General features: G+C 42.2%; 1 protein-coding gene across 1 annotated transcript in view; it reads left to right on the top strand.

The window, feature by feature from the left end:
* rexo1 (REX1, RNA exonuclease 1 homolog) overlaps positions 1 to 14,984 on the top strand; it is a 100,163-nt gene that overhangs the window by 64,390 nt on the left and 20,789 nt on the right. Inside the window, exon 10 of the mRNA XM_078555913.1 lies at positions 10,679 to 10,792. Coding sequence (XP_078412039.1) covers positions 10,679 to 10,792 — 114 coding nt within the window. The remainder of the gene's footprint in view (positions 1 to 10,678; positions 10,793 to 14,984) is intronic.

The raw sequence follows: 14,984 nt of genomic DNA, 5'->3' as shown, positions 1-14,984 counted from the left end.
GTAATGCTCAAGTGAAAATTCTGTGTGTGAGAGCCTGAACCTAACCTTTTGGCTGCTTGAAGGCTCAACTGAGTTGTGTGGATTGATAAAGTTACTGCTTCACAAGCCACAGTTTGGACATCCCTCATCTAGACTGAGACCTAGGGCAGAATTTTACGCCCTGTGGGCAGGCGTGCGCCTGGCATAAAATTGCCGGAGAAGACATCGGGCGAGCATCCCAACGTCACCCCGTGTTTGTGTGGTTTTCGGGCCTGCAGCTCCCTTAGGCAGCTCTCTGCCTTCAGGGAGCTTTCTCTCAGCGCTCGCCCGTAGGAACGTCATCACCAGCCCTCCTCTCCCCCCCCACCCCCCGCCAGCAGCGCTGAGCTTTTCAGCGCCCGTTTCATGCTGGCTGGCTGTGAATTGGCCAGCCAGTGTGAAATCACGGTCGGGTGCTGATTGCGGTCAGCAGTCCGTTCCTGACGCCTCCCAGGACCGCCGAACACGCTTGCCTGCCAGGCCCTGGAGTTTCCACTTGGAGTGTAATCGAGAAAATTCACTGGACGCTGCACCAGTTTTGCCAAGGTGAAGTTGTACACCAGGTTCTGCACAAACTCTTTTGCATAAACTCAAAACATAAAATCTCCCATGAATTAGTGCAAAACAGCAATGAAATCAAACATAATTGAATATTGATTGGAACATGGACAATAGGGCCTCAAGATTGCTGAATTAAACTTAACCTGAACATATTCAGTTTAAATAATTGCTGCAGCTGAAGAACCAGACCAGTGGTTTCAATTGACTATTGGTCAATAGGGAGAGGCATTGGCGTAGTGGTATTGTCACTGGACTTGTAATCCAGAGACAATCTGACCGGGGTTCAAATCCTATGACAGAGGTGAAATTTGAATTTGAAACCTGACCATGAAACCATTGCCGATTGTCATAAAAACCCATCTGGTTCATTAATGTCCTTTAGGGAAGGAAATCTGCTGTCCTTACCTAGTCTGGCCTACGTGTGAATCCAAGTTAAATGCCCTCTGAAATGGCCTAGCAAGCCACTCCATTGCATCAAACGGCTAAAAAGTCAATAAGGAATGAAACTGGAGACACCACCTGGAAACGATGACTGAAGTCCTTACTAACTCCTTTTGGCTTGTGCCTAAATTGGGAGAGCTGTCTCACAGACTAGTCTGGTTCACTGAAGAGTGCCTGACATTGTCTGTAAGATATGATTCTATGAGTATGACTATGTCCCAGACACAACCCTCACCATCCCTGGGTATATCCTGCCCCACTGGCAGGACTGACCCAGCAGAGGTGGTGACACAGTGGTCGGGAGGGAATTGCCCTGGGAGTCCTCAACATCAATGCTGGACCCCATGAGGCCTCATGGCATCAGATCAAACATAGAAACCCCTTGCTGAATACCATGTACTGCCTGCAACCCCCCCCTCCCCCCCCTACCCCAACCCTCCAGCTGATGAATCAGTACTCCTCCATGTTGAACACCACTTGGAGGAAGCACTAAGGGAGGCAAGGGCACAGAATGGACTCTGGGTGATAGACCCAGAGTGACTCAGTAGCACAAATACAGGCCGAGCTGGCTGAGCCCTAAAGCACATCGCTGCTAGAATGTGGCAGATGGCAAGGGAAGCAATGAGGGGGAAACATACATGACCTCATCCTCACCAACCTGCCTGCCACAGATGCATCTGTCCATGACAATATCGGTAGGAGTGACCACTGCATAGTCCTTGTGGAGACAGTCTGTCTTCATATTGAGGATACCCTCTATTGTGTTGTGTGGCACTACCATCATGGTAAATGGGCTAGCTTTCAAACTGATCTAGCAACTCTGGACTGGGCAACCATGAGGCACTGTTGGCCATCAGCAGCAGCAGAATTGTACTCAACTACAATCTGTAACCTCATGGTCCGGCATATCTCCCACTCTACCATTACTGCCAAGCCAGCAAATCAACCCTGGTTCAATGAAGAGTGCAGGAGGGCATGTCAGGAAAAGCACTAGGCATCCCTAAAGAATGAGGTGTCAACCTGGTGAAGCTACAACACAGGACTGCTTGTGGCCAAACAGCATATGCAGCAAGTGATAGAGCTAAGCGATTCCACAACCAACAGAACAGATCTAAGCTGTGCAGTCCCGCCACATCCAGTCATGAATGATGGTGGACAATTAAACAACTCCACTGGAGTTGATGATCTCCATGATGGGAGAGCCCAGCACATTAGTGCAAAAGATAAGGCTGAGGCATTTGCAAGAATCTTCGGCCAGAAGTGCAGTGTGAATGATCCATTTCAGCCTTTTCCAGAGGTCCCCAGCATCGCAGATGCCCGTCTTCAGCCAATTTGATTCACTCCACATGATATCAAGAAACAGCTGAAGGCACTGGATAGTGCAAAGGCCATGGGCCCTGACAATATTCCATCAATAGTAATGAAGACGTGCCCCAGAACTTGCTACGCCCCTAGCCAAGCTGTTCCAATACAGCTATAACACTGGCATTTACCCAGCAATGTGTAAAATTGCCCAGGTATGTTCTGTCCACAAAAAGCAAGACAAATCCAACCCGGTCAGTTGGCGCCCCATCTGTCTACTCTCGATCATCAATAAAATGAAGGAAGAGGTCATCAATAGTGCAATCAAGCAGCACTTGCTTAGCAATAACCTGTTCACTGACGCTCAGTTTGGGTTCCGCCAGGATGACTCGACTTCTGACCTCATTACAGCCTTGGTTCAAACATGGACAAAATCTGAACTCCAGAGGTGAGGTTAGAGTGACTGCCCTTGACATCAGGGCAGTGTTTGACCGAGTGTGGCATCAAGGAACCCTAGCAAAACTGGAGTTAATGTGAATCGAGGGAAAGCTCCCTGCCGGTTGGAGTCATACCTAGCACAGAGGAACGTGGTTTTAGTTGTTGGAAGTCAATCACCTCAGTTCCAGGACATCACTGCAGGAGTTCCTCAGGGTAGTGTCCTAGGCCCAACCACCTTCAGTTGCTTCATCAATGACCTTCCATCATAAGGTCAGAAGTGGGGATGTTCGCACATGATTGCACAATATTCAGCACCACTCGCGACGACTCGAATACTGAAGCAGTCCATGTCCAAGTGCAGCAAGACCTGGACAATATCTAGGATTGGGCTGACAGGTGGCAAGTAACATTCAAGCTATATAAGTGCCAGGCAATGATCATCTCCAACAAGAGAGAATCCAGCCATTGCCCCATGACATTCAATGGCATTACCATCGCTGAATCCCCCACTATCAACATCCTGGGGGTTAGCAGTGACCTGATACTGAACTGGACTTACCATATAAATACTGTGGTTACAAGAGCAGGTCAGAGGCTAGGATTCCTGCGACAAATAACTTACCTCCTGACTCCCCAAAGCCTGTCCACCATCTACAAGTCACAGGTCAGGAGGGTAATGGGATACTCTCCACTTGCCTGGATGAGTGCAGCTCCAACAATACTCGAAGCTTGACACCACCCAGGACAAGCCAGCCCGTTTGATTGGCACTCCTTCCACCACCAATGCATAGTGGCAGCAGTGTGTACCAGCTACAAAATGCACTGCAGGAACTCACCAAGCCTCCTTAAACAGCACCTTCCAAACCCATGACTGCTACCACCTAGAAGGACGAGAGCAGCAGACACATGGGAACGCCACCACTTGGAAGTTCCCCTCCAAGCCACTCACCATCCTGACTTGGAAATATATCTCCGTTCCTTCACTGTTGCTGGGTCAAAATCCTGGAACTCCCTCCCTAACAGCACTGTGGGTGTATCTACACCATGTGGACTGCAGTGGTTTAAGAAGGCAGCTCACCACCACCACCTTGGGGGCAATTAGGGATGGGCAATAAGCTATCCCTACATCCCATGAACAAATAAGAAAAAATCTTGTACCAAGGGGTGAGCAGTTGACTGAATTGGAACTTATTTAAACAGAATTTAAAGCAATTGTTGTATCAGGTTAAAAACAAACCTGAGTGAGGCTTCAGTTGACTGCTGGTTGCTGCAGCTGCAGGTCATGATGAATTAATGTAACCACAGGCATCTGTGACATTTGGGATAATTTCAGATGCACAATCTCTGAAAACTCACCATGCCAAACTGGGGGAGCGGCCAGTTTAGTGGTTGGGGACTACTTTGGGCAAATTGATTTTTGAACCAGTATAATAAATCACAGAGATTGAAGTGTAAGTGGCTGTGGGTATAGCTGGCTTACATTTTAACTTCCATGATATTTTTTGCTATTATGGTCAATGCTACCCAGTGCACTGATATCTGGGTGGAAAACATGCAGAAACTCCCGGTCTGAAACATGGTGGACTATTTGGCTTTAAATATATCACAGCTGAGCCACTGTCACCAGACATTGCGTTAAGCCTACAGTGCAGAAAAAGACCATTCAGCCTAACTGGTCTATGCCAGCATTTATGCTCCACACAAACCACCTCCCATTTCATCTAATTCTTTCAGCATACTCAGCCAATCTTTTCTCCCTCATGCATTTCTCTAGTTTTTCCTTAGGTGCAGCTGTGTTATTTTCCTCAGCTACCCCTTCTGCTAACTCATTCCACATTCTTACCACTCTTCGGGTAAAAATGGTTCTCCAGAATTCCCTATTGAATTTGTTAGTGACTCTTGTACCTATGGTCCCTGGCTTTTGAATACACCACAAGTGGAAACATTCTCTGTCTCTATGTCTCAGGTTGCCTCTCTGATGTTTATTTTTACAGAAAAGAGCCCCAGCCTGCTTAGCTTTTCCAGATAGTTATAATTTCTCCTTTCTGATATCACCTTTGCAGCTGTTTTTTTGGCACCTTCTGTAATGCCTGTATATCCTGTTTATAATATGGATATCAAAACTATACACTACTCCCAAGTGTGGTACAACCAAGATTCTATACAGGTTCAACATGACTTCCCTGCTTTTCAATTCTCTCCCTCTAGAAATGAGCCCCAATGCTTGATTTGTTTTATCTCAACGGCTTATTAATAACTTGTTGCTATTTTTAGTGACTTGTTTATTTGCATCCCCAAACCCCTTTGCTTGTCATCCCAGTTTAGACTTGTACTATTCAGGCAGCTTATGGCCTCTTTATTCCTCCTACCCAAATGCACCACCTCACACTTAGCTACGATCATTTCATATTTGACCCTGGGATGAGCTTCCAACCACATATTCACATTATCTCTAAGACCACCTGTTTCTACCTCAGTAACATTGCCCTGTCTCAGCTCATCTGCTGAAATCCTTGGTCATATACATATACCTTTGTAATATTCCAACACGTTCCTGGCTGGTCTCCCACGTTTTTTTATTTGCTCATGCGGTGTGGCAAGGCCAGCATTTGTTGCCCATCCCTAATTGCCCTTGAACTAAGTGGCTTGCTTGGCCTTTTCAGAGGGCAGTTAAGAGTCAACCACCTTGCTGCGGGTCTGAAGTCACATGTAGGTCAGACCATGTAAGGATGGCAGATTTCCTTCCCTAAAGGACATTAATCGGCAATGGTTTCATGGTCACCATTACTGAGACTGGCTTTATATTCCAGCTTTATTAATTGAATTTAAATTCCAGTAGCTTCCTTGGTGTGATTTGAACCCATGCCCCCAGAGTATTAGCCTGGGCCTTGGGTCTCTTACCAGTCCAGTGACATTACCATGGTGCCATCATCTCCCCTGGCTTCCATTGGCTCCCAGTCAAGCAATGTCTTGATTTGAAAATTCTCATCCTAGTTTTCAAATCCCACCATGACCTGGCTCCTCCCTATCGCTGGAATCGCCTCATGCCCCACAGCCTTTTGAAATAAGTGCACTCATCCAATTCTGGTCCCTTGAACATCCCCAATTTTAACCACTCCACCATTGGATGTGCCTTCAGCTGCCTAGGCCCTAAGCTCCGAAATTCCCCCCTACGCCTCTCTGCCTCTGTACCCTACTTTACTCCTTTAAGACACTTCTTCAAATCTACCTTTTTGACCAAGTCTTTTGTCATCTGATGCAATATCTCCTTATGTGGCTTGGTGTCATATTTTGTTTTATAATACTCCTGTGGGAGTGCCTTGGAACGTTTTATTTCTTTAAAACACTATATAACTGCAAGTTGTTATTGAAATTCATTTGCCAATAAATCATCCATTCTGCAAGTTTATTCTCACACTTTTCTAGCATGGGTTTTTGGATAGTGATCAGGAGATAAAATTTTCTCCACTCTAGGCCAATTTGTAACTCTTCTACTGCTGCTGAAGCTTAGATTGACTAATTCAGTTGCTAACTACCAAAACTAGGTGAGCTATCTGACTTAATTGAGCGTGGACATGATTCCTAATGGCAGAAAGACTCAATGGACTTTTTACGGCTTAATAGTGCAAAAAAAGTTAAATTTCTAAAACTTCTGCAAGTGATTCAGTTCTAGGTGTCCAGATTATGCCTGTTACTTGTCTACCCAAATAAGTTGCCCAAACAAAAGGGCATAAAACTAGCCTTACCAGTTAAAACAAAGATGCATTTGTATAATGGCTTTTTAAAATCAATTTGTACTAATCAAATATCTGTGATGATGCATGCGAGGAGTTGTAACCAAGTGAAATTGGGATGGAGGGCAGGAAATTAATTATAAAAACAAAAAAACTGCGGATGCTGGAAATCCAAAACAAAAACAGAAACAGAAATACCTGGAAAAACTCAGCAGGTCTGGCAGCATCACCATGTTGCATTTATGTAATTGAGTCCCTGTTTAGGAATCTCAAAGTTTATCCTTAACTTCTATGTAATTTTTACATAATATTTTGATTTCAAATATCATTAAATCACAACTTATGGCAGTTCGGAAAAGTTAGTAGAGTTGGCTCAAGTATTGAAGTTTCTCTGCTTACGAGTGGAGGAGATAGACTTGCAAAATTGAGGTGCTGCAGCGCCACCAAATGTGGGACACTGTGATTACAGCCGGCAAATAATGTCTACCATAAATATCGACATTGGGTTTTATGAAGGAAACATTTTCAAGTATGACAGTGGAAGGTTCTATGATTATGAGCAGGTGTAAGCCTTTTAATATAGGTAGGGTATCCCTTATCTGAAATCCTTGGGGCTGATTGCATTTCAGATTTCAAATAATTTTGGTTTTCAGATATTGCATATAGGCCTAGGGCTACTTGCAGTACAATGACCGAAGCCTAGGCTAGCTATGGTCTAAAATAAATAAAATGGGTAGAAAAGTAAGATGTACCACTGAATAATAAATACAGGGGGTGCCTATAATTTCCCACATGTGGCACCATCTGTGATTCTGCTTGTGAGAGAGGGCTCACAGGGTAAACAGTGCAGACAAACAACTAGACTTCCCGCACGAAAATTCAGGTGCCATCGGCAAGGTTGATGTTGGCTCGGGTCAGAGACTTCCTGTGCCAAAGGTCGGGTGCGGTTGGCGAGGATCAGATCAGGTCATGTCGGCTCGGGTCAGAGACTAAAGGTCGATGGGGTTCGAAAACAGTGCGGTTTTTGGATGTGTTCAGTTTTCTGGTTTACAGATGAAGAATATTCGACCTGTAGATATCAAAAAGTTAATGGTGCTTTCAAATATTTTTAAACATAATTCTTTGCTATCATTGGAAATATAATACACATCTCTAAATATATCCTTTTTTTCTTTTTTTAAGCTGTGAGTCTTGCTCAGTTCTCTGAAAAATAAAATAAATTCCAGGCTCCTTTATGGTTTTGTTTTAGAATTATTTGAGGCACATCACACTTGTAGAATACCATAATCGGCAAACATCAAATTTCGAACATATTTTCTAAAAATAAGAGACTGTTATCTTTAATAGCTTTGCTGGTTGAGTAAATTATTTACAACACTACCAAACACATGAAAAATTAGTTTATTTGTGTGTCGCATTTATTACACCCAGAGAGCAGTACATAATATGTTTAACTTTACCAAAAACTTTTGGTCTTGTAAAAGGTAAGATCAATCAAATGAATTAATTTATCCTGCTTGATTCCTTGTCTGTGAAAGCTCATGTAAAGACGATCAGTTGGAAAGCTGCATTTTATAGCCAGTTACTAAGCATTGATGTTATCACCTGTTTGGAAGAAAGTGACAAATTGGGCACTTTAAATGCATGTTCTAAGTTGTAGCTTAGATGTAAAGAAATCGGATTTATTGGTATTAAAAATACAACTCAATTTCTTTGTATGTGTAGAATCTTGTGAAGTGGGCGCCCACAATTGATCAGCCCTCAGTGACATAGACTGAATAAGGAATGATAGTTGTTACAATTCAAAGACGAATAATAGACTAGCTCCCATACGTAAACTTATAGCTTGTGCAGATTGCATCTTGTGCACAAAGAAATATGGGATACTCTGCCCTGGATGGTGGTAACAGATCCACTGATAATTCTACATACAGTGGAGAGACACTGATAATTATTTGCTACAGCTATAGCTAGACAGCCTACGTCTATACCCATGCCAGACCTGCTGAGTTTTTCCAGGTAATTCTGTTTTCGTTCCTTGACAAATAATTATTGGGTTGCAGAGTAACAAGCAATTGCTACTGAAGTTCTACGCCTTCAACTTGTAGAAGTAGGGTATGGTGTGCGTCCATACAGTGCTCACGAGGATGGTGACAATAGACTTTATTTTATGGCGAGTTATGCTATTTTAGAAGACCTAGGCTGTCTAGCTAGATTGTAGATCATTCAATAGTTTTGCTGAGATGCTTAAAACTTGGTGATAAAATTCATTCCAATAATCTAATGGTTAGAATGTGTGACTTGAGTAATCTGGATTGTTAAGAACTGAGAAAAGTTGAGTGTTTCAATCACCTTGTATCCATTTTGTGCTGTAAATGACTCTCTGACTCTACAGCTTTCTTTTGAATAGGAAATTCCAATTTGTAGACGTGATGTTTTCAATGAATTGAAACTTGTGTGATGGGAATAAGACAATGGGCTATAACTTCTGACTAATGTCGGAAAGTGCTGGCCCACAGAAATTAGAAGAAATAAATACCTACTTACCTGGCCTTAAATTACGTTGCCACTTCTTTTCACTGGAGCTGCTTGGGGCCTCCATCAACAGACTCCTTGCAGGCCCCAACGAACTGTAGCTGCAACGTATTCAGTGACGCCACACTCTTTTTATGGCACTTGCTGCCGTCAAGCAGTTAAATTTAAAGAGTCAGGGAAATTAACAGGCCAGGGAGAAGGTAAGTGCATAGGATTTGTGGGGTGGGGGTGTCCAGGTTGGTGGGGGGGGGTCCATCGGTCAGAGGTCTTGGTGGGGTTTCAGATGGTTCCCAGCGCAGCGCAATTGCCCAGAGGAAGTGTGCATTCCTGGGCAACTGCCATGCAAACCCTTGCCTGGGAACTTCCCAGCGGGATTCCCCAGCGCATCTTTGCGGTACCCCACAAATCCGACGCTGGAGAGCCTGGAAGTTACGGGCCAATAACTCTTCTACACCAGAGGCCCGTGTGAGATGCCAATCTTGTTCTTGCCCACTTGACAGGCAGGAAACTCCACACACACTCAAACTGATGAAATCAGTTTAAATCTGATAGTAAAATTTATTTACGTGCGGTAATACATTGAAGTAAAAACACACAATGTGGCACTTTTTCCAACATAAAGATTAAACCACAAGAGGTTAAATATCTCCTTCAGAATACATTTCCAACACAGTGCATTAGGCTGCAAGACATTTGGAAAACTCCGAACATTTGCACACACTCTGATACAATGCTTTTACAAGTGAGGTGATGTTCCTGCATCACTAGATGGAGGCCAACTTTCTAGAATCTAGCTTTGTCAACGATCTCTAGATAAAGAATTATTTTAAAAGCCATTTGAAAGACGCATGAATTAATATGGCAAATTAAAATTAATGCCTTGTCTTGGTCTCACATCTAACTAATGTTTTGGCAATGTTTGACCTGATGAGCCCCAAGGTTCAACTCCTGCATTCTGGCTAATCTTCAGGTCCAAAGGCTTTGCTTGCAACTTCATGACATCTTGGCATTGGGCTTCCATTTTCTCACTGGCAGATAATGACAGTTGTCACTCAACTCTGATTCATTCAAAAACAGCTATGTTATTAAATAGAACTCCTGTGCCATTGCTTGAGGTAAATTGGGGAACATGGTGCTCTTTAACAATTGCAGTGTTGTCAACAAGTGTAAGAAGGGAAGGTATGATGCTTGATAGCTATCCATACTGTATATGATTTATGCAAACAGAAAAGTTCTTGTTTAAGCTTTGCGAAGCTCTGCTTTCTTCACAACCTGGTCTGTGCTGAATAAGTTTGTCTCAGCCTGGGTTGTATTTGGGGGGGTCAACATTCCTGATCCTAAATGCTGTCCAGTGACCTCTTGTTATTAGGTACAAGTATTTGGCTGTAGGGTGATTGGATTAGCTGTTATGATGCCTTGCTTAATTGAATGTCCAACTGATTTTCACTTGGCCGCTTGGAGGATCATTAGAATTTGTGGAAGCATGCCTTCAGAAGGCGAGAAAACCTGAGCTAACAAATGCTTAAAGGACGTGTGATGACAACTTCTAGAAATATAATGTGGCTGAATTTGTGTATTGTACATTTGTGTATTGACACTTGACTGCCTAAAATATGCAGATATTTCAAGTTTGTGTTTTTTAAATTTAGCTTTAACAAGGATCTGCAGTCGTTGTGGAGCTGAGTACAGTGTTTCTATTAGTGGGGATTGTATCCGCAAAGAAGAGTGCAACTACCACTGGGGACGGTTACGCCGACATAAAAGTGAGTTCAATTTTGATATTTAATTCAGGAAATGATAATCATAAAGAAAAAGCTTGCTACATGATCAGGGTACAGTTTTATGTTACATCAGTCAATATTTGAATAGAATTCTGCTTTGCTGTGACTAGTTTTAAGAATCTTCATTCATGTGAGTGTATTGGAGTTAACATGTTACATAGAACTATGTAGGACATACAGCACAGAAACAAACCTTTTGTTACAATGGCCTTTGCTTTTTAAGCTCTGCACTAGCCTCCTCCAACCTACTTCATCTAACTCTATCAATATAATGCTATTCACCTCAGCTACTTATGTTAGAAAATTCCATATTCTGATCACTCTGAGCGAAGAAATTTCCCCTGTATTCACTATTGGATTTATTCGTGACTAACTTATATTTATGACCCTTAGCTTTGGTCTCCCCTACAACTGAAAGCAGTTTCCTTACCTCTACTCTATAGAACCCTTTTTTTTAATCTGAAAGGCCTCTATTAGGTTACACGAAAATGAACCCTGCTTCAAATGAACAGTAATATTCACTGACCCTTTGCCTTTCTTGCTGGCTAATGTTCAAAAATTCAGTATAAAAGTTATAACATTGTTTGTTTCGATGTGTTGGTACTATACCATTATAATCTACAAAAGGCCCATCTGTCATTCAGCGATTATTGACTGGAACTGTTTTCTAACCATGCAGCCCTTGCAACTTGCAATACTTTTCATTAACCATACAAAAACAATGTGTATGTATCTGCTTTAAGGATGACCTGAATAAGTTTTTGAGATGATGGTGGGAACCGACTGGTTGCCTGTATTGAGCAGCTTCCTACAAGATGAATCTCTGATAACAGCTTTTATTCTCGTTTACCCATTCCCACCACCACCTCCGAACTTCCTGCTCCAAACACCTTCCCCAAGTTTCCATTTTCCTTGTATCCATCACAACCCGCCCCCTCGTCCACTTGTCCTGGAGAAAGCCGTTATTGCTGTATTCCAAGCCCACATCCACTTTGGTTCCTGGGCCGTGGTTGGTAATGTGGCAGTGAGGGCTTCAGCATCCCACAAGGTTCTTTCCCTCACCCTGTCCTTTGCCACTTTATTGATACCCTTATCAGTATGCCCACATGTGGCAGTTTCCCCCCCACTGGTAAGCCAGCTTCCAACCATATCGCACCAAATTCCCGAAATCCTGCCTACTGTTTTCACACCCCTAATACACCACTTCCAGATCCTTGAAATCCCCTTTCCAATGTTGCCACTCCCCTGTGTCTCCTTTCAAAACATTGATCTTTACCCAGCTCCAATCTGGAAAAATTCTTTCATCAGTTCTCCTGTAGGTACTGGACTTTTGGGGCAGTGGAAAAGTAAGCCATAAAATTTGCTACATAGCTAAACAAATTATAATAAAGGCCACAAATTTCTGATTTCCATAAAAGTATGCTTGTAATCACAAATTGAAATTATTGCTAACATTCCTAAAGGACTTGGTACCAATCCAATACCACTGTAATCGGGATCTGATTGTCCAGATTTAATAATTTTGAATGGAAAAGGGCTGGCATGTGCCCCCAAAGCCAGAATATTTTGGAATAACTTCCCTACAAGGACCACCTCACCAACATAGGTCAGAAGGTCAAGAGCAGAAATAGCCACTTACTTTCAAGAAGCCTGGAGATTTACCTTGTACTTTCCAAACATTGCGTAGCTCTCTGCTATCTAGAAATTTGTACTCCTGTGTAACTGAACTGCTCCCACACAAAATCTTACAACTAAAGAATGAGAAAGCAGCAGGTGTTGTGAGACCAGCACCAAATGGCTGCCTGTTCTCTCAATATTTGGCCTCTTAACATTAAGTTGTATTGCAGCAAAGGCCCTCCTTGGCAAAATTCAGGAGATGGCATTATTTTGTACCTCTATGGAACTGCCTCATCAGTAACTCATCAACAGATTACTCACCTCCAAGGCAGTTGCTGCAGCATTATGGTGAACTGAATGGGGATGAACCCCAGGTTGGGTGATAAGGAAGGAGAGACTACCTGACTTCAAGCTACCTGACTTACATCTGTGATGTAAGCTCATCCATTTTAGAAATCAGTTGGTGTACAGCAAAAGACTATACCTAGAAACTCAAATAGCCCTCTGTGTGGCTGTGGGCTAGTTGAGGGCAATCTGCATCTACTGAATGGCTGGCCGTTTTTGTAATGGTCGAGAAATGGCAGAAATACCGAATAACTACTTTTTCCTTAGCTTTTACTAAAGGTAATGAAATTGACACCCCATTGGAGGTTAGGCTTAAAGAAGATTAGTATGATTAGGATAAAAAGGGAGAAAATAATTGACAACTGGCAAAACTAAGAGGATAAAACCCCAAATTTGGATCATTTGCATCCTGACATTCTCCAGGAAACTAGGGGGGAGATAGCAGAGACACTCTAATAGTTTCTTAGAAGAGGAAACAGAGTCAGAGGACTGGTAAAGGTCTGTGATAGAAAAGATACTGGAATAAAAACTAAAAGAACTGATAAGAGCATCTAGAGACAGAAAATGCAATCAATAGATAGCATGGCTCTGAAAGGCTAAACCATGCATAACTAGCCTGATCAAATTCCTGGAATGTGTATTGGAAAGAGAATAATATAGTAGATGTCATATGTTTGGATTATCAAAAGGCCTTCAATAAGGAACCAATTGTGAAGTTCATGACAAAGGTTAGGGTTTACGACGAAAGATAAATAGCTGAATGGATAACAAATTGGCTAACAAAAAGAGTAGTGGTAAAGGGTAGTTACTTAGACTGGAGGAACGTAGAAATCATTGTTTCACAAGGATCTGTGCTCGGGCCATTGTTATCCGTAATTGACATTAACAATTTGAAACAAAAACAAAAATTACCAGAAAAACTCAGCAGGTCTGACAGCATTTGTGGAGAGAAAGACCAAGTTAACTGTTCTCAGTTCCTCAGTTCTGAAGAAGAGTCATATGGACTCGAAACGTTAACTCTGTCTTTCTCTCCACAGATGCCGTCAGACCTGCTGAGTTTTTCCAGCAATTTTTGTGTTTGTTTCAGATTTCCAGAATCCACAGTATTTTGCTTTTATCTTAGTGATTAATAATTTGAACTTGGAAGCAAGTAACTGTAACAAAATTTGCAAGTATCAAACTCGGTGGGGGGCCTGTAGTTAACACCGAGGAAGAATGTAGCATAATTAATACAAGAAACCTTAGAAAACTTGCAGATCAGGCAATTAAGTGGTAAATGAACTTTAACATAGATAAATGTGAGGTGATGAACTTTGGCAGGAAAAATAAAAAACATCACTCGTGCTTCAGATCAACATAGTAATTAAAAATTCTAACAAAGCACTGGGGTTTATTTCTAGAGGTATGGAACCTAAAACTAGTAAAGTTGTCTTAAACTTGTATAGGATGCTGGCCAAACGGCACTTAAGAGTGCTGTGTATATAAAAAGGACTTAGAAGCACTGGAGAAATTGATAGAAGACTTACAAGGATGGTACTAGAGCTAAGATTATAGATATTGAGAAGGATTGAACAGTTTAGGACTTTGTTCTTTGGAAAAGAGAAGACTTGGGGAGGTGACGTGATAAGGGTCTTTTAAAATTAAAATTGAGCTGAGCAAGGTAAATGTGGCAAGAATGTTTCCACTTGTGGGAGAATCAAAAACAAGGAACTATAAGGACAGGATGGGTACGAATAAATCCAATATGGAAATAAGGAGAAATACCTTTATTCAGAATAGTTAAAATGTGGAATTCCCTACACCAGGAAATAACTTGGATGCTTTCAAAAGGAAACTGAGCAAGCACACGAGAGGAAAAAAGAATAGAAAGATGCACTGAAATGCTAAGATGAGGCAAATGCACTCATCTAGAGTATAAACTCCAACACAGATGAGCATGAATGACCTTTTTGTGCTGTATACTCGATGTAATTCTATGACTTTCCAGGCTCCATAATCCTGACCTTTGGACCTACTGAGTGGCTAAAGCATGTTTTGATGCTATGCCCCTTGATATTTTTGCTGTAGTTTATCTCCTTTTATAAGTTTGTATCATGAATTCTTTTGTTACAAATAGCCCATACACAGTTTGGCAAATTGACACTATCAGAACATTCTACTTCTGACAGAAAACATGCAAATGAAGTTCTAGAATTTGTTCCTTTTAAAATCA

The sequence above is a fragment of the Cetorhinus maximus genome, chromosome 13 (genome assembly GCF_964194155.1).
Source record: "Cetorhinus maximus chromosome 13, sCetMax3.hap1.1, whole genome shotgun sequence".
Classification (NCBI taxonomy): Eukaryota; Metazoa; Chordata; class Chondrichthyes; order Lamniformes; family Cetorhinidae; genus Cetorhinus; species Cetorhinus maximus.
Note: the sequence above shows the minus strand (reverse complement) of the source record. Positions and strands in the feature narration are given on the sequence as shown.